This window comes from Perna viridis, chromosome 10 (assembly GCF_037379345.1).
Source record: "Perna viridis isolate PV_CMFRI_1.1 ecotype Kerala chromosome 10, ASM3737934v1, whole genome shotgun sequence".
In the NCBI taxonomy this organism is placed as follows: domain Eukaryota; kingdom Metazoa; phylum Mollusca; class Bivalvia; order Mytilida; family Mytilidae; genus Perna; species Perna viridis.
This window is the reverse complement of record NC_142454.1, coordinates 36,980,813-37,004,870: the sequence shown is the minus strand read 5'-3', so window position 1 is coordinate 37,004,870 and position 24,058 is coordinate 36,980,813. Positions and strand designations below refer to the sequence as shown.

General features: G+C 34.9%; 2 protein-coding genes across 14 annotated transcripts in view; one reads left to right on the top strand and one right to left on the bottom strand.

Moving 5' to 3' along the window:
- Positions 1 to 1,199: 1,199 nt before the first annotated feature.
- Positions 1,200 to 23,043, top strand: LOC148605643 (peptidylaminoacyl-L/D-isomerase-like). 3 transcript variants are annotated; one of them, XM_088548361.1, is made up of 5 exons: positions 1,200 to 1,297; positions 1,765 to 3,053; positions 3,757 to 3,844; positions 4,597 to 4,656; positions 22,918 to 23,043. In XM_088548361.1, exons 1-5 carry the CDS (start codon positions 1,249 to 1,251, stop codon positions 22,992 to 22,994), a joined length of 1,563 nt encoding a protein of 520 aa, XP_088404487.1. In that variant the 5' UTR covers positions 1,200 to 1,248; the 3' UTR covers positions 22,995 to 23,043. The 3 variants fall into 3 exon arrangements, with proteins under 3 accessions (XP_088404487.1, XP_088404489.1, XP_088404488.1); XM_088548363.1 differs by lacking the exon at positions 22,918 to 23,043 and adding an exon at positions 6,656 to 6,709; XM_088548362.1 differs by lacking the exon at positions 22,918 to 23,043 and having other exon boundaries at positions 4,597 to 4,721.
- The window catches only part of LOC148605642 (actin-5-like), a 128,352-nt gene continuing 108,734 nt past the window's right edge, over positions 4,441 to 24,058 (bottom strand). For 3 of the 11 annotated variants that reach the window (XM_088548374.1, XM_088548370.1, XM_088548375.1), the window contains exons 7-10: positions 19,670 to 22,885; positions 10,319 to 10,450; positions 9,256 to 9,995; positions 4,441 to 8,623 (exon numbers count right to left, since the gene is read on the bottom strand). In XM_088548374.1, coding sequence (XP_088404500.1) covers positions 22,686 to 22,885 — 200 coding nt within the window. In that variant the 3' untranslated portion in view covers positions 4,441 to 8,623; positions 9,256 to 9,995; positions 10,319 to 10,450; positions 19,670 to 22,685. Of the gene's footprint in view, positions 8,624 to 9,255; positions 9,996 to 10,318; positions 10,451 to 18,356; positions 18,442 to 19,669; positions 22,886 to 24,058 lie in introns of those variants that run through there. The other 8 variants (XM_088548368.1, XM_088548367.1, XM_088548371.1 and 5 more) reach the window with 8 other exon arrangements.

Genomic DNA, 24,058 nt, shown 5'->3' with positions numbered 1-24,058 from the left:
AAAAATATCAATGTTTAGTTAAGGGTTGTTAATTTTCAGTTGTTAAGAAAAACTTTGGGTTTTTTTTCCACCGCGGCCTGCATGAAATGCCTTAGGACAGCTATTCCAATCGGTACTCAGCATTCTTCTTTATTTTTCAATTCTATGATTGTTGATTATTCATAATATCGTAGGGTTTCATTTCTAGCTTAACATCAAATGGTTTATAATACGTCTAAAATAAATAATATGCAACTTCAACATATCAATACTAAACGACTGGTTAATTCAGGTAAATGCGTAGAAATAAACATGTACCGATAAGAGGTTAGAGGTCAGATATTTTTAATTTGATTATTGTTAATACAAACCAAATTAATAAGCAAATTCAGTTTGAGCAAAAGTTGTTTATTGTTTTTTTTATTTGCGTAAATAACATAGAGTGGAAATTGATATATTAGAAATACAAAGGTGACCATCTGCATTCCAATCTTAATGAGGTATGCAAAATGGAACTACTTTCCTGTGGTAGTGTAAGATAATTACAGATGCTATCAGGCTTTACAAATCTAAAGGCTCTGACGACTGCTATATCAATTCTGATCTTCGAACTTAATTGATAAAAACTAATGGAGAATATTAAACCTGTTCAGCTATAATTCTAGAATAGGGTCATCGGACAAATCCCGGATAAAATCTGTCGCCTAGTGTATGCAATTTCCAATTGTAATCGATAATATTTGTTATTTACATGCATGCTTTTGTGTATTGGGATATTATTATAAGTAGTTCCGTATTTAGGGGCCGTGGCTAAAATACTATAGTAAGTTAAATTATTCATGTAAAAGGACATTGTTGCTTAACAACGCTGAACAATTCAGCATTTCATAGAAATTAGAATATTTTTGGTAATAAGGAATGTTCAAAATGGTGGCATACAGTAGAAAGACAGAAGGCCTTAGAAAGCTTTTTTGCAAAAGCATCCAATATTTGATATTTATACTTGTTAAAGCCGTGAATCCACTTATTTCTCAGTACTGTACAAAAATTCTCGACAGAAAAATTTAATAGCCTCGACTCTAGAAACATTTACATAAGAATCAAGTTCATGCTTGTAAAGAAAAGCAATTCTCATAGTTCGCCTTCGGTCAAAATGTAGTCCAATCTGTAACCACCTACTCATTGACAAATGTAGGTAAAATTCTTATCTCCAGAGAACACAAGGCCTGGATTTCATTCACATCTCGAGTAAACCTAATTGCCGGGACAATGTTTGTTTTTCTTGGATTATGGCTATCTGTTATTCAGTTTTCCTCAGGTAAAGTTGCATTACCTCTAGATTTTTTTAAATTTTGAAGTCATTTTTATCTTGATTTGTTTTTTATTCAAAGAACATACTTTTTAAAACTCACACAGTCCGTCTGTTTGACCATTCGTTGTGTCCATAGTGTCTACATTAGTTTCTTGATTCTGATTTTTCATTTTGAAAAATGAAAGTTATCAAAGTCTTACTTCAGTTAGCTAGATTTTTGTGCAACTGGTCCTTACTTCCAGTTTTTTGTGGAGTTCGAGTTTACTTTTGTTTCTTTGTACGTATTATTTTGGCTACTTTATCTTTGGTGTGTGTGTGTGTGTGTGTGTGTGTGTCTGTTTCAAGCCCCCTGTCCATTTTTTTATCCTTTGATTGCATTCTTTTGATTTCCACTAGAATCTTGGTTCTCTTGATTACTCTTACGCGTATTAGTTTTTCAACAAAAAATCTATCCATAAAAATGATCTTTCCAGGTGCCCTAGACAACAGAGGGACAGAATTTATTCTTACTTTTATGGAAAATAAAGTGACAGGCAATGACATTCCACCCGAGATCTTCATAACTACGGCAAAACACAAACTAGTTCACGTCACGGTTACTTCCCCTGGTGTTCCACATTCAAAGCTGCATCAACAGTTCACGGTCACCTACGGTCAGGTTCATTTAGTGACCTTCGACCCAAGCTATCGATTGAATAGAACCGAACTTTCAAGAAAGGGTATTCTCATTCAGGCTGATGATGAAATTGCAGTGTACGGGGTGAACAGAGAACAACATTCAGATGATGCTTATTTAGCTTTGCCTACGGATGTTTTAGGCAAAGAATATTACACAATGTCTTATGCACCCTCATACTACTATTGCCTTCTAGCCGTTATTGGCGTCCAAGATAAAACGCGCGTGTCTATTCGGCTAGCAAATACACCCAATCTAAACGTCACCCTGAAGGGTCATACTTATTACCGAAACCAATGGATCAATTTTACAATGGATCGCTACAGTACATTGGAATTACATGCAGTTCCAGATTTGACTGGTACATATATAGTATCAGATAAACCAGTTGGTGTACTAAGCGGAAACAAAAAGGCAGTGGTAGGTACAACTGGTGCGTCTCGTGATCACCTTGTTGAAATGTTACTTCCGGTATCGTCTTGGGGAAAGAATTACGCTACCGTACCTATCCCAGAAAGACAAGTCGGAGATATATTTAGATTTCTGGCCAGCGAAGACAATACACATTTAAATGTAACTGGAGTGATCAATGGCAAACCATTTCATGACAGAATAACCATCGCTAAGGCAGGCCATTTTGTACAGAAAAAGTACGACTCGGCATTGTACTCACATGTTGTTTCTGATAAACCAATCTCACTCTTCGAATTCTCACAAACACAATCAGGCGGCGAAGCAGCAGATCCCTCAATGATCATAGTTCCACCTATTGAGCAATATGCGGCTGACTACACGTTTACAACGCCTAAATATTCATTAGGACAATACACAAACTATTTCATGTTTATTATTGATGCAAAGCAAAAAGCAGGACTTAGATTGGACAATAAACCACTTCCGTCAAATCAGCAGTATGTCCATATACCCGGAACAAATTTAGTGGCTGGTTATGTAAAAATATCCGTCGGTACACACTCAGTTACACATACAAACCCCACATCGGTAATAGGTGGGATTTTATTTGGAAAGGCAACATTGGAATCGTACGGATTTCCTGTTGGACTCCTTCTTACGCCTGTGAACACTGTAAGTTTTAGTATTCTTGTATCTTTGTTATTAGTATTCGAATTAACATGGTTCTGATAAGGACATGTACTTCAAAAAAAATGAATAAATAAATAAATAAATAAAATACGGCTTCAACTATTGTACCATTAGAACAATGCGTTCCTACAACTTCAACGCGTTTAAAATGATGATAAAAATAAGCATAACTCGATGGTTATAGGTTAAAAAAACTCTGAAGTACATGCTTGTTAACGTATAATATATACAGTCTTTTCTATTTTCGTTTTGTTATTTGTTAGTTACATGTACACATGTACATCTACATGTATATAGGGTCCCTTTTCGTTTAATTTGTGATCGGCAACAACGATTCTTTAAGTTATTTCAAAATTTTTCAATGCTGTTCTTTTTATCTTGTGTGCTTAGACTCAAAGGAAAAGTCATAATTGCTTTTTTTCATAGGTTTTCTTAAAAAGAATAGAACAACCAGTTTCTCTTTTGAACATACATGTTAAATGCTACATGTAACATTTAGCAGTTATATAGCTCATGATGACAATAGATAGACCGGTCAGAAAAAAAAACTAAATAATTTGGTGCGATCAATCAGTTCATATATTGCAATTTGACTCGAGATAACTTGAACTATTTGCTTAATACAAAAGTACATGCTAGATACGGACAGATTGTATTGTCAAATATATTTTTTCTAAAACAACAGGGATGCAAGGCAAAACCGATGAAGTTTGGAGATGAAATTGACAACGACTGTGATGGAGAGATCGACGAAGAGGAATGTGACAGGAAAGGTTTGTACATTAAGGTGTACTGGATATAATTTTCTTTTATTTATTATCATTATTTTGGTTATTGACAATCTGAAATCCTCACAGATGATATGGTTCTTGTTAACACCAACAGTTATTCAAACTCCTTCCTTTTTTTTAGGAGAAATTTTCTTATTTTCTTTTGTCAATAGATGTTCTGCAGTCTACATTCATGATAGATAAAATGTCCACCTGTTTTGTGCATACAATATATTTTGAATTTTGTACAAGTAATTTATTTACATAAAAATGTATTTGAGTAAAATTTCTGAAATTATCATAAATCCCTCTCTAACTACACCAGTTAAAACATGATATGTATACCTTGCGCTTCAAAATGAGGCGCAGGGCGCAACAATAGGCCCTTTTGTGCTAACTGTTGGATAGACGATGTGTTGAGTACGCTGAATGTACACTTCTGCGAGGAAAATTCTTTTGCTCTCTGCCTTGCGGTAGTGTGTATTGAGTATGCTCATCAACTTACCACAAAAGTGTCTATTTCATGTTATGGTTGCTATAACAAAATTCGAACGGAAAAGTACAGAATAACAACAAAATGATGAATACAAGACGAACAGTTAAGAAACAAAAACATCTTTTATTTCTAAACGAGAATTAGATGTCAAAATATATTTTAATAGAAAAAGAACTTCTCTTATAAACAAGATCTGAAGTCTACATGTATGTCTTATAAGCATCACACAGAAGCTTCCAAAAATGACATTTCTTTAAAGACAATGATGGAGATGGCAGAATCGATGAAGATTGTGTGTGTTGTGGTGAACTACTCCAAGGTAGGTACACTAAATCTTATGGTACGTCGGTCTAAAAATAAACTATGGAACGCCATTGCTGTCGAATCATGGGAATACGCTATCTTTATATGATGACACTGTATCATGTCTTTATCATCATGTGATAAAACTTTTTCTTTTTATGTAGCAGTCTTTGTAAGAATCATGCAAATTCTGTAATATGTGATACAAAGACTACATATTTTTATTTATGAATTAAGTTGTTTTGTGGGTCTAAATGATGAAATGGATTGTCTTTCATTCTACTCTGTCAGCCCTCAGGATATAATCCATATTGAAAATCCAACAGTTTCTGTTGTATTTCAGTGTCTTTTACAGAGCGATCTCTCTTAATTTTGAAGTCAACAGTACATTCTATATAATTTGTATCTCCTGAGAGCACGGGTTAGATGAAAAGCCACATGATAATTTCTGTTTCCTACAACATTTTAAACAAAATATCAAAAATAAAAACATATAGGCTTTCCAGCCATGATTATAATTATGCATGATTATTAACGGGCGTGCTACTTATTAGATGATGGCACTTGGCCGCTATGTGTTGGTACTTTAACAGTATTTGATTTTGCATCATTAAACAGACAAAAAGTTCAAATAAAATTTATATGTGAACAGAGCTTAAAATTACACGAAATTAACTTCGATCTAAAGAATTTCATGTGACATTCACATTTTTTCCACGGGAACTGCGAAACGTCACAAAAATATTTTTTTCTTAATTCAGCTGATAATCATGTGAAATTAATTTCCCGTTAATCATGTCATCAATCCTCTCAAGTCAGGTTTTGGAGTCCACCTTCGCTCCCTCAAACCCCTGACATCACTCATTCATATTTAGCGGGCATCTTCCAGTGCCATCTAGTGAGTTACATAACCCGGCAATGACATCCAATCAAATCACTCGTAACAGAAACTCGTCGATATAACTTACAAAATGGCTACATATAGCGTCTATTTTTTTTCTCGGTAAAGTCTAAACATAACCTGCAATTTTCCTTTTTGCTAATATTGAATTATTTGTGACATCTTACAACTATCAGTTACCATATCGAATCGTCCACTACCTCATGTTATTGTTTACCTTTCCACTGGCAATATAATTATATTAAATCGATTTGCATTGGTGCCCCCACCCGGAGAAGCAACTAATCGGAACTAACTATGAATGAGTGATGTCAGGGATTTGAGTGAGCGAAGGTGGACTTTTATCATCGTTTTTACTCATAGAAGGTTTTTGTTGATAATATTGCAGTCTTAAGTCCATTACAATCACAACGTATGGTTTTGAATGGGAGTTAGGGACCCATTCTCGTGAAATCGTAGCGTCACATATCCTCATCTTGCGGGTTGGAATGGCCACATTGTCATTTCATTATTATTTATCTACACAAATTTGAATATAAACATGATATTAGTAATTAGCTATATTAGTTATTTATCAACAGGACAAAAACTGAAAAATCTTATCTAGTACTTTTACTCGTCGTAGAATAAAGTATATTAGATTGCCCGATTCTAAGTGGAAAAATGCTAGACTAAGTCTTAAGTACCAGTCTATATAAACTTAAGACACTGTCCATATTATAGTGATTCATGGTGAAGAAAAACCCACCAAACAAACCAGGTTTTTTTTCAATCTACATACAATGTATGCTATATTTTTACGTAACAGTTGTCCTTTCCATATTCAGATCTGTACTTTTGAGAAAATCATATATTTATCTCCCACTAAAATTGACCAAATCAAACAAAATCAAAACCATAACTCTTGCCAAGTGCTAATTTTATGTACAATCCATATACATTTCACCTCAAAAGCGCAACACCCAAATGAAAAACTATGACTGGTTATGTGGTCTGTAACTGATTCTGTTTAAGAAATAAAAGTGCATTCAGTGGGTTTTTAACATGCATGAATCACCTCATGTCTGATTTTTATAAAGACTGCTATTTAAACACTCAATTTCATATTTTACAGTGCCAGTTGGAAAGAGGTGAACATAATTAAATGGTAATAAATATCATTACCATATTGCGTTTTACCCAAGTTATCTGATATCGGAATAAAAAGCTTCGCTGGGCGCAGCACGATACGACCATAATGGTCGAACCCTGAACAGTTTGGGCAACTGTGGACACGTGCACCATATTAGTTTTTGACACACTTAAGCATAAGGAGTTATAATTTATTATGGACACAACAAAATAATGGTTTTGTTACAAAAAAGTATATTTTTTCGGGTGTGGCCCCTTTGACCCCTTATAACTTGACAACCATAAGAGATATTTGAAATCTGAAAAATGCAGGCAGGGATTTTTATGAAGAATCCAATAAAAAAAATTAAATCGGACCAAAAATAAAAAAAGTTTAATTTTTTGGGCGTTGCCCAACTTCAACCGCCTGTAACTTGAAAACGATTAAATTACACCTTTCTTTAGTGGTTAGTAAAATTACGTCATAATTTTAGAACAATTGGTCAATCACAGCTACTGTTATCGCACGGAAACGAAGTGTCCCCGGACGGTGACGACGACTGCGTCATTATATTAATATACGACCACATTTTTTTTTTGCGATCAGCCTTCCTTTACTTAGTGGATATTTGTAATACAGTTTTAATCAGATTGATTCACTTGTACTCAACTTATTGTCCGGAAATGACAAAGCAGTCTTGTTTCTGGTCCCCTTTTTTGCTCCTTCATTTCTAAACGGCTAAAGTAACAATCTCAGCCCTCTTTTTGTAATATAGCAACCCTTTGTAGTGATGCAATTTTCATTAAGATCTATACATTTGTACTTAAGTAACTTATGATACCCATTATACAAGGTCTCGCACATGTTTTGCTGCCGTATAAAAAACGTTATAAGTACCAAATATGACGGTTTCCTAGAAACAGCTTTGAAGATTTCCAATGTTACACATTGTTCGGACTTTCTTCGCACTTTCTAGCAATTTCTGTAATAGTCTGTCATCTAGCTTGAAAAGTTCGTGCAGATATTCTGACATCTGAAGGTAGTCAAGTATAGGACCAGGAATCAATGTTTTTTTACACTGGAGAAAGCGGAAAAAATTCAATCCACGGAAATGAACCCTCAACTTTCTCCGACATAGTAATTTCAATGTTTTTGGTTGTTCTGTCGACCTAATCCAACCTGAAATAAAGGTTAGTATGTCATTCAAACTTGATTTATAGTTGGTTTGTTCAAAATCAGAAACATTTGACGATGACAGAACAAGTTCATCCTGGATTTCAAATTTAAGGGGATCGTCATTAACATGGATTCTTAAACCACAATGATCGTGGTCTTCACAGCGATATGATGCATACAACTTAACAACTTTGAGAATATCTATAAAAGAATTAGCTGTTATTAGATGATACAAAAATATGTTGTCACGCCAAATATATGAACATTTTCTTGAAAATTTGTACGCTACGAAAGAGGGGTCACAGCCTCTCAGTAGGAGATAGTGAAAGACGTCTTCGGATTTTTCTTTACATCCGAATCGGTTTAACCAAGCTTCATCAAACAAAACCTCTGTATCAAGATGATCGTAATGCCCAACATCAAACAAACGATGAATTAAAGGCATAACGTCAATGATGTAAGTGAAGTCAGTTTCTGGTATTTTGTCGAGTGCAAGTGCCTTTATCACACTTACAATTTTTGGGGGAGAACGTTCAGACACTTTTGCTAACTTTAGTACCGCCGATACTTCCAAGTACGAAAACGCATTCGAGAAAGCCAGTGCGGTTATCGATTTGTACTTTGCACTGGCGTTGAACCCATTATCAAGTAACGTTTGTACAATTTGGGAATCTCCAGTAAACACTGCTCGGATCAAAACTTCATCTAAAAGCTGTTTAAGATACTTGTCTGTTTCGCGTTGTCCTTTCCGGAAGTCCATGATGGCGAAGATCATTTTACACATCCAATAAGAATCTATGAAATAGTAATTCAACCAATGATTACGACATTGACCGTTGTAAAAGAATGATAAAAAAATGAATGTTGTACTCGATAGATCATACGAAAGCAGAATGAAAGGAGTTGGCGACAGAAGCATGGCTACACTAAGCCGCGTAAATCATATAAAATATTACAGTCCTATGATCCTATGATACACAAAAAAAGCAATGTGTTTACTTCCAAAAAATCAGCAACAGTGCCGAATCAGACAAAACTTATCAAAAACGGATTACAAATCAAACGCTATACCAAGAACAATACATACAGCGTGCCACCACTCGTTGTGTTAATTTTAATTTGACTCTGTATTTGATTTCTAATTGGGAAGGGGGTTGCTAAGATCAAATTCAGTGCCCTGGATTTTTTTTATGATTTCTGACCGAATTTTTATTTTAACTTTTATCCAGCTAGATTAACTTAATTGTTCATCCCAGTCCCATCTTAAATTTGATCCTATCCCCTATAATCCAGTGATTACTCTCTAATAAGGATAATGGAGTTTGGGGTATGTTGCCAGCCATAGCATTTTTCTTGTAGTTGTCTCACGGACAAGTCTTTGCCACGTCTCTTTTTCATATTTTTCATTTGCAAAATGGTAGACATACCTGTCATGTGTATTCTCTTAAAAAGTTCAATTAATGCCACCACTCCAATCTTTACAGTCAGTAAAATGCCTGCCTCTTTTATTCTGTTATTGTTCATCAAATCAACAACTTTATCAACCCAAAAGTGGAATGTGTCAAGATATGCATTTTTAAAATCATTTGCAAACACTTTATCGTATATTGCTTTGAATGCTTCATATTCATTAAGCCATAAAGCCATGTTAATGGGTGTGGGACTATAAAAGCGAGGAAACTCAAGTTCTACTGCACTTCGAAACAGAGAAGATTCGTGATATTTGATGATCAGTAGTACCATATCAATGTTGTGAAGCCCAATAGCAATAGAAATAGGTGAAAATGAATGTTTTTCCGTGAACAGATGGTCAGATATCGTATTCTCAACCGCAAGAGGAAGCATGTGCCTCACAATTTCGAATTTTCGATATATAACCGCTAAATGTATCCAATATACTCCAGCAGTTTGTTTTAAATGGTAGCGATCCGCAACTTCCGGTACAATATTGGAACATTTTCCTTTTATTCGGATGAAGCTATATCTTGATCGAAACTGACGTCGATTCCATTCTTGAAAAGGATCACATGAGGACGCGCACCTGAGGTAATAGCTATTTCAAGCCTCTTGATAATTTCGTCCTTTTCAATATTACTTGCATAACAAAGTTCAAGATCTTTCGAACACGAGCATCTCACCGTTTTGTCCATAGTTGATGAAAATATTTCTGGAAATTTAAAGAAGAAACACCAAAATTAATCAAACCTATTTTTAATTTAAAAAATATTAAGTGTTGTACATGTAGATGTGTATAACTAAATGAGACAAGGAAAAGGTACACAATGAGTTTAGTGACGGGTCCATATATTCCGAAAAGGGGTGAGCTCCAGTGATTTCCAGTTTTTTTTCTATATAATCAACCAAATTTTTTGAGTATATGAAGGTCCATCCACTTGGACCCGCCTATGGAGTTAAATAAATTTTCTATTAATAAGACCACTAGAACGTAAAAAAATAATCCAGAGAAACATATGAATCAAGGATACTTACCAAAACAAAAGAGACAAGATAACAAATAAAGGTTTTCTTCAAAGTACTGAATGACGTCTTTCTCCAGTCCATCTCTAATGAAGAACAAAAGATCACACTGTTTTTTATGCGTAAGCTGGCAATGGTCTGTTACTTTTATAAAATAAAACACACTCATGTATATATATACAATAGTACATGTACGATTTAAAAAGATAATGGGAAATGATGTCTCCAATAATATACCAACAGGTGTGCAACATCTATATAAATCGTATTATTAGTTACACAAGTGATCAGACTTTTAGGAATGTCTCTTTTAAGGTCTCTTATTACAGGGGAGTATCCAGATATTTTGTAAAGGGGGTGTACAGAAAGGGGGGTTCCATTATTACGTGTACTTACTCATTTTTGCCCAAATTTTGCGCGAAATCAATTGAAAAAAAATACTATCTTTAAAAAAAAGATAGCCGACGCATTAAGATTTTGTTGTTTTCTAAATATCTATATTTCTTTCAAGAAAATAACACATGGCACGCAATTTCAAATTTTCGATTGTTTTTTTTTTTCGAACGCTATTTCGATGCAGTATTTTCGAACGCCACTAAGCTAGCAGTAATTGGCCTATCAGGAAACAATTAAGAACAGGTGATTTGCGTTTCCATGGAAGAGCGTCCTTAAGGTGAAAGGGTAAAAAGCGAAACTATACCGACTGCGTCGGAAAAATTCAACAAATGGATTCCTACCCCAAGAATCCTCCCCTTGAACTACCACATTATTAGTTATTTAAGTACTAGTCCATATTAGATTCAGAAACTGCCTATGGTTAAGTGATTCATGGTGTAGAAAAACCCACCAAACAAACAATGCGTTTCAGTCTATATAAATTGTATGCTATAGTGTCATCTCCGTATTCATATCTGTATATCTAAGAATATCATACATTCATCTTCCACTATTTAAACAAAATCGAACAAAAATAAGAACTAAAATTCTTACAGATGGCAAATTTCATACTCAGTCTATATACTAAGTAATTTTTATCTCGAAAGTGTTACAAACGAACTTTCGTAATAAGAAATAAAAGTGAATTCGATGGTTTTTTTTACATGCATGAATAACTTCCTGTCTGATTTATATAAAGATTTAGAAAGAGTAATCAAAGGAACCAAGGTTATAGCGGTAATCAAAAGAATGTAATCAAGGGACAAGGACCAGACATGGAAAACAGACATACACAACAAAGAACTTAAAGTAACTAAAATCATACATACAAAGTAACAAAAGCAAATGAGCAACTCGGACTCCACTAAAAACTGGGAGCATGAACCAGGTGTACCGGTAAGTTAAGCGTCCTCTGCTTTCTAGAAACACCCACCGAGTTGCTCATAAAAAATCAAGTCCGGGGTAGACGAAAGAGGAAAGGAAAACTATGAGAAATGGTGATCTTGTTTATGTTGATGTACATGGAGAAACAAATTTAACGATTGCTGTGTTTGTTTGTTTGTTGGGGTATAACGTCCGAGCAGCAATTTTTCAGCTATATTCAGACGATGAACATGAAATTGATGATAAAATGAACATGAAATGATGACGAAATGAAAAAGGGATGGGACACAAGGACAATGGGGGTCGACAAATTTTGATTAGAGGTGGGTAGGGTCGGGCAATTTAGCCTCCTGTGGCGGAGCCCTATGGTTCCTACTCCGGGAGAATACCACAGTAGGGTTCTTTAACGTGCGAGGAACGTGGCATCTTTCCCAACACGGTGCACCACTATGGTTTGCGGTCAGGTTTTCCGTATTATAGACTGACAAATACAAATACGGTCATTCCCATTCTAATACAATCGTCAAATATATCTGTGAAAATATAATAATAATTTAATAACAGGGGCGGATACAGACACTTTGAAAAGGAGGGGTGCCAGCCGAGGTTCCTCAGAAAAAGAGGACTACTAGCTCATAATTTGCCATTTTCTGTCAATTGACCCTAGTAAGGATGATGGTTTCAGGTCGCATTTTTTCAGGGGGAACACCCCTATGCTCATGCGCAAGACGTCACATCCGGTGGCCGGAGACCGGAAGTGGACCTTGGGTGACCGGAAGTGGTATTAGATGGGGACCCATAGAGGGAACATGGGGACCTTTTGATGTGGGAAGGAGGGATCTTAAATGTTGGGAGAGGAAACGACCTCCATAGGTATCCTTATTAAGTGTCCTAATTAGTGTCATTATATACTATACTATAAACAGGTAAGTATAAAAAAGGGGGGTGTATTATGACAAGAGTTATCTTTCTTTGTTTATTTTTTTTTTTTATTTTACATATTCATTATCGTTATTTTTTTTTAAAGATTTTTTTGCTAATTAATTGTAATTTCATTGTCTTTGTGTAATTATTGAATGGGCACATTGAATAGATTTTAAATTTTGATTTGGATTTCTTTGTGTTCAATGGATTGTGTAATTTGAATAGATGTTTCACGGATTATACAGATGTTTTAAACTTTCCATTTTACTGTTTATTTCAATAACCCGTGTATTGATTTTCAACCGCTTTTTATTGTGCTTTGTGAATACATTACAGTTGTAAGGACGTGTTGTGCAATGTTTACAACAGGGAAATCAATTTTTATCATTGTTTTGATTATTTTTGTTTAATTATGTTTAATATTTTTTGTATTCAGTTTGAGTAATTAATGTTTCTATTTTGACTAAGCACTAAAGATTATCCTTTAAAGCTTTAAATTTACTTAACAGCTATTTATCTGAGAGAACACTATGTGTAAAAATTAACCAAACTCTCAGCTCAATGAAAAATATTTACAAAGGGGTACTACAAGGCGCTATTTTAGGACCTATTGTGTTCAATATTTTCATCAACGATATATTTCATTTTGTTAAACATTGTTCTCTGTACAACTATGCAGATGATAACACTTTGTCAAAATCTGATAAATCTATTGATGTTGTAATTAAATGTCTACAAGATGATAGCAAACAGTTAATTGACTGGTTTTCCTATAACAAGATGCAGGCAAACCCAGAGAAATTTCAGGCCATATCTCTTGGGAAGAAAACTCATGATAAAAAAGTTATTTTTGATGTAAACGGTATATCAATTTCATTTGAAGAAGACGTTAAATTACTGGGAGTTACTTTGGATTTTAAATTAGATTTTAATGCTCATATTTTAAATATATGTAAGAAGGCTACAAGGCAACTAAATGTTCTCAAGCGTATTGGTAAAAAAATAACTAGGCTTGGGAAACTAACCATTTATTATTCTTTCATTATGTCAAATTTTAGCTACTGCCCTTTGACCTGGCACTTCTGTAGCGAAACAAATTTTGCTCTGCTGTCTGTCCCATTATTTTAAACTCCACAGTTTTAGTTGCCCATGCTTATTTTATATTTTAGTTGTCCTCTTTGTTCTATTATGTTTTGTTTCTAATTTATTATGCTTTATTTTCTGGTGTTACAGTGATCACTGATCAGCGAGGCATAGCCACCTGCTCACTGGCATTGTAAGATTAGAAAACTTTTGTTTCCACTATTTTAGTTTGTGCATGCATGTTTTTTTATTTATTTGTAGTCGGTTAAAGAGCACTTCAGTGCTCGTGTTATTTTATTATTTGTACATATATGCCGACTTTAAATAAAATTTACTTTACTTTACTTTACTTTACTTTACTGTATCCTGACAATTGTAAGATTTACAATCGGAGCGTTAATTATTATAGCTTTTGATTGGTGTGTTATGGGACTCTAACGGGTAAATTCCTTTTTTCATATTTTCAATGTTTACATGTCGCGTGTACTTTATTAGACCCATTATGGGGGTAAACAATTGATTTGTTGATTTTCTTTTCTCTCCATGTTTTCATTTGTCGTTTGTTTCTTACGCCCTTTCTTGTTTGAGACTTGTGTGCACGGCTAATGTTTTTTAGTTTGTTATTATAAGGAGCTTGAACTTTTTACTGCTATAATATTTTCGATATTTGCATGTCGCGTACACCCTTTGAACGTGTTATGAGGCTATATCGGGTAAATTCCTTTTTTCATACTTTCAATGTTTACATGTCGCGTGTACTGGATTTGACCCGTTATGGGGGTAAACCATTCAACACGGAATGTATTTTTTTCTCTCCATAATTTCATTCGTGGTTTGTTTCCTTCACCCCTTTTTTGTTTAAGTATTGTATGATGGTTTTTTATAAGGAACTTTTTATTGCCATAGTATGTTTTCAAGTTACTTACACTTTGACCCGTGTTATGAGGCTCTGATAGTTAATATGTTTATTATGCTGTTACTAATAGGTGTTATCGGTTTTGAGCTACCCTGTTTGTAAGGAGGTCTTTCTTTAGTAGGATCAGGTCTATGTTAAGGGTTAAGTTTATGGTTATGTGTACATTTAGGCCTATGGTTAAGTTTAAGGTTGGGGTCAGATGTTGCTGTTTGTCTATGGTTATGGTTAAGTCTAGAGTTAGGTCTATGTTAGGTCTTAGACTCATTGAAAGTCACACAGAGTTTGTTATGGGAATTGGGGTCAGGTCTCGATCGTTACTTGTTCGGGTTCAGGGTTATGACTTGGGTCAGTGTTAGATTTAGATAGTTAGCTTACGGGTCAAAGAACTAGGGTAAGAGTTTCTGATACGATCCTGTGTGAAGAAATTTGTTAGAGATAAACGTCAGATCTAGGTTCGGGTTAGGATTAGCTGTATGATTAAGTAAAGGGTTATGCTTAGGTTTATATTTAGGGTTGGGTCAAGCCATGTTATTTGTCTAGGGTTAGGTTTAGGGTTATGGCCAATAAATGTGAGAAATAGTTTATCGATTAAGTCACGGTTTGAGAAGGAGATACACTTTGAGGGCGAATAAAGTTAGTTGAAAAAAAAGGTTAATGATAGATTTAGGGTTGAATCTTCAGAATTGCGCAGGGTTACTTGTGTCTATCGCAGGTTTTGTATTGGTTGAGGCTTGGTGTTAGACCTTTGTGTTATGAATGTTATTGTTAAAGAAATAACCATCTAGTGTTAAACCTCATGTCAGGTTAAAAGTTTAGAGTTAAGGATAGAAATAGTTAAGGTTAGGAGGAGTGAAGGGGAAATTGTAGATGATTAGAATCAGTAGAGTAGAGACAAGAATCGTTAGAGTCACGAGTCGTTATAGTCAGGGGTACGAGTCAAAAGCCGGAGTAAAGAGTCGTTAGAGTCGGAGGTACGAGTCAAGAGCCGGAATAAAGAGTCATTAGAGTAGGGGTAGGAGTCAAGAGCCGGAGTCGAGAGTCGTTAGAGTCAAGAGTCGGAGTCAAGAGTCGTTAGAGTTAAGAGTCCGAGTCAAGAGTCGGGTAAGAGTCAAGAGTCAATATTAAGGGGTGAAAAGAAAGAAAGTAAAGAACCAAACATAGCCTCAAAAGGTGGTTAGAGTAAGGAAGGAATATCAGCGAGAAGACTTGCAAAAAATAAAAGTAAGAAAAAATTATTATCATTTTGTTCTCCGTTGTCGAAGAAGGTCGTCGTTTACAAGATGTCCACGACCTGTCCAGAATGCAAGATGATCTTTACAAGAAGGTATAATATGAATCGTCATTTTAGGAAAACTCATGGATATCAAGCTTTAATTGATGTACCCCATCGGAGTGAAACCAGGTGTTCTCCTTATTCTAGACCATTGCAAGGATCACTGCGTCTATCACGCTACGAGAACCATGCAAACAGACCAATGCAGTCCACATACGCATCCTGTCCAGCAACAGACAACCTTAGAAAGACGGAATCGATGCAAACTGGTTTATCGGACTACGATACTTTGATGACAGAACTACACCAATATGCTTCGAGAAAAGAAAAAAAACAAGATACTTTGATGAATGGACTACGCCAAGACCCTTATACTTCGATGAAAGGGCTACGCTAATTTATCCAGGATGAAACTCAAGAAAGCTTGCCCAAGGATCCAGCTGACGAAAACTTTTTCATACACCCGACAGACGATCCCCAAAGGATATTTGGACGACCATTTCATGCCGTGGGCTCATCCCTTTACCAGTGTCATAGCAGGACCCACCGGAAGTGGAAAAACGATGTTCGTATGTCGATTCGTACAAAACGTGAAACATATGATGATGCCTAGACCCGATCGAATAACGTGGTGCTACGACGTGTAACAGACCATTTATGGAACCATGGAGGATATCGACTTTGTACAAGGACTCCATGACCTTGACACCTTGGATCCCAGAGAGAGACACTTGCTTATTCCAAACGATATGATGAATTCGGTCACCGAATCTATCTCCCATCTCTTCTGGAAATATTCTCACCATAAAAATATAAGTGTCATGTTGCTGGTTCAGAAACTGTTCAACAAAAACAAGTATCACAGAACCATCAGTCTGGATGCTCATTACCTGGTTCTTTTTAAAAAACCAAGAGACGTATCAGAGTCCATGACCATGGCCCAACAAATGTTTCCCAAAAATACAAACTACTGTATGAAATCGGACAAGTATGCCACTGCCAAACCCCACGGATATGTATTGATCGACATGAAACAGGGCACTCCCGACAACGAGATTGAGAAGCAACATTTTCCCATGGGAAATTCAGGACGTGTTCTTGGATGAAGAAAAGTATAAATAGAGACGAAAAAGGATATGTGATCACTTCGTGAATGACCCGCGAAGGAGATGGACGCATCCGGAGCAATAAAGATTTTCAAGATAGTTCCCTGTCGAGAGATTCATTTAGAAGAGGTAACCAATTGCGATGCCCTATACGTGCAATGGACGACAGGAAGGGCTCAATGCAAACCAAAGAATGAACTGACAAAAGAAAGGGAGGTCCAAAAAGACCTCGTGGTAGACCTGCTGGAGGGAAGAAAAAAGCCAATAAAACAGATGTGACCCCTATAAATGGAACTGTATAGAGAGGAGTTCGGACCAAAGATCGTGTAGATGTATTAAGAACGTAAAACGTACAACATCGGAATATCAAATACTAGTGGAAACCAGAGCGGAATATCGTGCATCCTTGTATAAGAAACAACGACCTTACGAAATCAAGAAAGTTACAAGCGTTCAACAAGATGAATCATATTGATCTACGGTACCAGAACCTGAGAGGATAGTTCAACAAGAAAAAGGAGGAACTATATGGGTAATACAACGAACACCACTAGAAGTCATGTTACCCAGGAACAAATGGAAGTGAAAATTAAATAGAGTGGAAAAACACAGCCTTGACGCCAATGATACTCGGACGGCAAGAAGACTCACAGTAAAGCGGAATCGTAAGAAGATCGGATCGTGAGATTACTTAATGTGGAAGAACACTTTATGGAACAGACCATTGAGCAGGACCCGGATTTGAAATACAGACGACACCCCGCGACGAATATATGAATATGAATAGTAAATGAAATATAAAAGAAAAAAATCTTGTTATGTAATAAAACTATACTAAAGAAAGACCTCCTTACAAAAGGGGTAACTCAAAACCGATAACACCTATTAGCAACAGCATAACAAGCATATTTACTATCAGAGCCTCATAACACGAGTCAAAGTGTAAATAACTTGAAAACATACTATAGCATTAAAAAGTTCCTTATAAAAAACCATCGTACAATACTTAAACAAAAAAAGGTGGCGAAGGAAACAAACCAAAAATGAAATTATAGAGAGAAAAAATATATTCCGTAGTTGAATGGTTTACCCCCATAACGGGTCAAATCCAATACACGCGACATGTAAACATTTAAAGTATGAAAAAGGGAATTTACCCGATAGAGCCACATAACACGTTCAAAGGGTGTACGCGACATGCAAATATCGAAAATATTGTAGCAGTAAAAAGTCCAAGCTCCTTATAATAACAAACTAAAAAACATTAAACGAGCACACAAGTCTCAAACAAGAAAGGGCGTAAGGAACAAACGACAAATGAAAATTTGGAGAGAAAAAATATCAACAAATCAATTGTTTACCCCCATAACGGGTCAAATGAAGTACACGCGACATGTAAACATTGAAAGTATGAAAAAAGGAATTTACCCGTTAGAGTCCCATAACACGGATAAAATCGATGAAAAGGTTGAGTGGGTCTGTAATAGGTGATGAAATGTTCGACTTTAAAAATCTGAAATGAAAGGCAATGCACCAATCAAAAGCTATAATAATAAACGTTCCAATTGTAAATCTTACAATTGTCAGGATAATCTTTAGTGCTTAGTCAAAATAGAAACATTAATTACTCAAACTGAATACAAAAAATATTAAACATAATTAAACAAAAATAATCAAAACAATGATAAAAATTGATTTCCCTGTTGTAAACATTGCACAACACGTCCTTACAACTGTAATGTATTCACAAAGCACAATAAAAAGCGGTTAAAAATCAATACACGGGTTATTGAAATAAACAGTAAAATGGAAAGTTTAAAACATCTGTCTAATCCGTGAAACATCTATTCAAATTACACAATCCATTGAAAACAAAGAAATCCAAATCAAAATTTAAAATCTATTCAAAGTGCCCATTTAATTATTACACAAAGACAATGAAATTACAATTAATTAGCAAAAATTATTAAAAAAAAACAATTAACGATAATGAAAATGTAAAATAAAATAAATATAAACAAAGAAAGATAACTCTTGTCATAATACACCCCACTTTTTTATACTTACCTGTATATAGTATAGTATATAATGACACTAATTAGGTCACTTAATGAGGACACATATGAAGGTCGTTTCCCCTCCCCCCTCCAAACCTTTAAGACCCCTCCTTCCATGTTCCGTTAATGGGTCCCCCATCTAAGTCCACTTCCGGTCATACCCAAGGTCCACTTCCGGTCCCCTGTAAACGAGGCAATCCAATATCAGTGGCGGATCCTGAGATATATGGGTTCAGTGAGTTAAAACTCCCCCTTTTTGTTGAAAATTTAGTTTTGTTTGGAGCCAAATTACGACAAAAATGAGAAATACACATGTAAAAACCTTAAACCTCAACACACATCCTCCCTCGACGCTTTAAAAAATCACTATATCTGCACCTCAACATAGTTTTAAATAGGAAACGTATATTACACTTTCATCTCGTTTAAATACGCATGCATTATATATTATAATCTTAATTATTATCGAAAAAGTCGCATTCCACTATCCAACAGTAAAACTAAGTTTTGTACTCGGGCCTTGTATGTCGTGGATGACAAATACAAGTAATGTACATGTAAAATACTTATAAAACATGAAGCAAGTAGTTATTGATTAATGGCGTTTAACGCCCGAGCAGCAATATTCAGGCGAGTTGAAGCAAGTGGAGCAAGCAAGTGAAGTAACAGGACATTATAACATACCCCAGTCATGTTCCTTGCCTTTGATGGGGTAATTAATTGGCACTATTCTTTTCCTACATACACTGTGGCATTTTCCCATGATTAACCTTCTGTGGCGATGTAAATGTAACAAACACACAGAAAGAAGTGTATGTAAATGAATCATACATAATGTATTCCACCTTGTTAGAATTGGATTGTCTCCCTTTTTTCTATTCTTACTGCCAATACTGCAGGAAATGGGTGTGTAAAATGTATGTGTTACAGTAATTTTATAATATTTGAATTACAATTGTGATCAGGTCTAACCTTTCTAGACCTTGACTACTGAATTTAATACAAATAAGAATTGTTTTCTGGGGTACTGCCTACTGGTCTGAACTATATAGAATATTGTTGTAAAGGCTACAGACTAGTAATGTAACTTTACAAAGGATCCAATGGTAAGTCCCTGTTAAGTAATGGGGAAAATATTAGAAATCATAATTTTTATTTTTCCGACACGGTCGGTATAGCTTCGCTTTTTACCCTTTGACCTTAAGGGCGCTCTTCTATGGAAACGCAAGCCACCTGATCGCAGTTCGTTTTCCCGATTGGCCAAATACTGATAACTTAGTGGCCGTTGAAAAATCTGTATCGAAAATTTGGAATAGCGTTCGAAAAAAAACTTTATCGGAACCTTAAAAATTGCGTGCCATGTGTTATTTTCTTGAAAGAAATTAAAACTTAGAACTAAAAAAGAACTGCGTCGGCTTTCTTTTTTTTAAGATAGTACTTGTTTTTCAATAATTGAGTAAACTAACAAAGGTTTTTTCCAAATTTTGTTGAAAAAAAATTCAAAAAGAGGGTCTTTGTACATAGCTCAAAAATATAACTTTCTCCTGACCTGAGGAAATATCGTGGTAATTATAGATGTTTAAATAATAAAGTAAACCAGACCCCTTGGACGCTACCTTTATTATGGTGATATTTTGTTGATTTAGGTTACACACCACTAATTGAACAAATGAGCTTTTAGAACATAAATAGTCCTACAAAAATTTTACTGCACTTGTGTTATGCCACTGTTGAAAAAGCGCGCATCAGATCTTTTTTTAGCAGAGAATCGTATTTTTATTTATACATAATATAAAATGGTCACTGTAACCGTCTGATTTTAAATATTTTTATGAGTTTTGTCTTAAAAATTCTATAGTTTTGACGATTTGAATGTGTACAAAGTTCCGACTAATTGTGTTAACGTGGAGAATTTACAGGAAATAGAATGAATTACATACAAAATGTATCATATACAAGGTCCTCCCATATAAAAGCCATTAGACTTCAAAGTTAACTCGAGAGCTTGTTCAAAGATTTGTGTGGTTTGGGCGCGGCATGGTGCCTTTCATTACATATGTAAAAGGTAAACAAAATCTCTTTTACAAATTTCTATCCGAGAAAATTTCAAATGAAATTTTAGAGTAAGAAGCGCCATGTAGAAGTTTTCTTTTTATAAAAATGCTTAAATTGGATACATTATATATCAATACTTTATTTTATAAATGAGTTGAGCAGCAATCTTGCAAGTGTTTTTTTTATAGAATCTATACACGAAAAGTACAAATTGACAAATTGTATTGGTTACATCAAAATGAGGAATCGTTTTGATTTTACTGTCTATAAATGGATGAACATATAAATTATAAATAATTTTTGTAAGCTATCCTTCAGAAAATCTATATCCCTCAATAATATTCATGAATTGGAGGTGCGTTCGATCAACCCGACTAAATCACCTAAACTGTGAAGATATATGTACATGTTACCCTCAATATTATCCTGCAGAAATACAAATACTTAACAATGACAATCAGTGACATTACCTCATGAACTCAGTATTGTATTGCTTAAGTGACAATGACATTTCTTTATGAACTCTCTGTTGTATTTTATGCTTAAATGACATTCAGCACGTTTGCCAACATATACATGATGAAAACCCTGATAAAATTGCTCAAGATCCCCAGTGGGTCCAGGGTGAAGCCCTGGTGGGGGACAGGAGACGAAGCTCCCGGCCGAAAACGAAAATAAGGCATTTGGAGGACATTTAATGATGTTTCCAAGGAGGAAATTAAGCTCTTATTGGGAAAAGGGATGTGCATTTTTCCTGGATTATTTCTGATAATCCTGAGAATATTTTTCTCAACCTTGAACCTTGAAAGAGGGCAAAAATCCCTGAGTATCCAAGTGAAACCCTGAGCGTTGGCATTTATGCAATCAGTGTCATTTCTTTATGAACTCTGGATTGTATCAAGTGCTTAAATAACAATCAGATCTGTGACATTACTTAATGAATTCTGTATTGTAATCATTGCTTAAATGACAATTAATGACATTACTTTTGGAACTCTGTATTGTATTTATTGCTTAAATGACAATTTGTGACATTACTTTATAAACTCTGTGTTGTATTCATTGCTTAAATGACAATTATTTACTTTTCTTTATGAACTATGTCTTGTATTCAATGATTAAATGATAATCAGTGACATTTCTATATGAACTCTGTATTGTATTAAGTCCTTAAATAACAATCATTGAGATTTATTTATGAACTCAGCATTGTATCAAGTGCTTAAATGACAATCAGTGACATTACTTGGTAAACTCTGTATTGTATTCATTGCTTAAAGAACAATTATTGACTTTTCTTTATGAACTTTGTGTTGTATTCAGTGCTTAAATGACTGAATTAGATTTGGTCAATTTTCTGTACTCAACAAGTACACCTCATTTACATCTGTGCTACCTAAGAAACGGAAAGTGGGAGATAGGGGTCGGGAAACGGGAGTTAAGTGGTGGGTATTTTCTTCATCATTTTTTATAACTTAGTGAGGCAATTATGGATATAGAGAAGAGAAGTATAAGTTGTTGCCAATCCATTCCTCCCAACATTGTGCTATATAAAATAAGTTCCAAACTGTCTTACTCCTTCCTTTGCCACACAATATTAGGCCACTGAAACGGCCCATCATCCAGACCGCAGTGAATATATTAATTATCTTTGTTGATGGATTACATTTGGTCCTTTTTCTTCATAATCTTGTTTAGTGATCCACCGGTCAAAAGTAGATAATGACCCCAATATTGACCCTCCAATCCACACACACGATTTACGTTCAGGGGGTGCTGTAACTCTAAGTTTCATTGTTTCTGGGGTAATTAGTTTCAATTCTTTGTATAGCCTCTCATGTAACCCTACAAAATAAGATATGTTTTTTTCTAATTAGTAGATCCATATGCACGACCGCCAAGACGTGTGAGATTTGGCCAAAGTTTGAAAGATCAAAGAGAGAAAAACCAATAGTTCAAAAGAAAATACCGACAAATGCATGAGTCTCTCGTGGAATCGTGGAATTCGTGAGCGTTGGCACTATTGGATATAGAGAAAGAAAAGATCGATAAATATTGCCAAATATGCAGAAATCTTCAAGTTTGCTACCTACAAGTATTACATTTACTGAATGAATACTTTCATATAAAGCCTGTATTAGGTTCGAGACAGTCGTATTGAGTCGCGGTTACCTGTACTGACACGAGGCAACGCCAAGGACCTATACAGCTGATCGAAGCCCAATACGATGGTTCAAGGAACTTATGCAAGCTTTATATGAAAATATCCATTCAATGACATCTATATTAACCAATCAACCGGAAGCGGAAGTTTAGACAATACTATTCAATATAGGACACTTGCCCTGTATTACAAATGCAATATTGCCCTGTCTTAATAATTATTATAATACAGAACACAATTCATACAAAATTGGTTCTTTTTAAAAGTTGGGATTCAAAATTACATCATTACTATTGCATTTTAAGTTATTGGTTAATAACATAAAGTATAATGAACATTTTGCAAATAATTATTAGAAATCTGTAGACGAAACTTTATATTTACAAAAAATATAATTTAATTCATAACTTCATAAAAAAAGATGCATTGAATCTCCTCCGCACACCTATAGCCGATTTCCAGGACAAATTTTGGTTTTATCAAAGGGTTTTGGGGTATTGCAGATACAAAATGGAAAGTAATTATTACCACATCTAAGTAAACCCATGTTTCATAATTGAATTGAAAACATTACAAGGCAGATTGCTCATATCTTTTACATAAATTCATCCACGGGTACACATTAACAATCTCCTCAGTTAATACATGTAGATATTTCTATGGCTATACGGAATATGTGTGTATAAATGCTCCTTCAGTTTGGAGTGGATTAAAATATTTCTACAATCGAGATACTTAAAAATGATTATTTTCAACATGCCACCTTTCGCAAGCATATTAAAAAACCTTGATTTGAACTTTCGAGGGTGTAGAAGTCATTTAATCCACGAGCAATTTTACATTTCAACCCACGA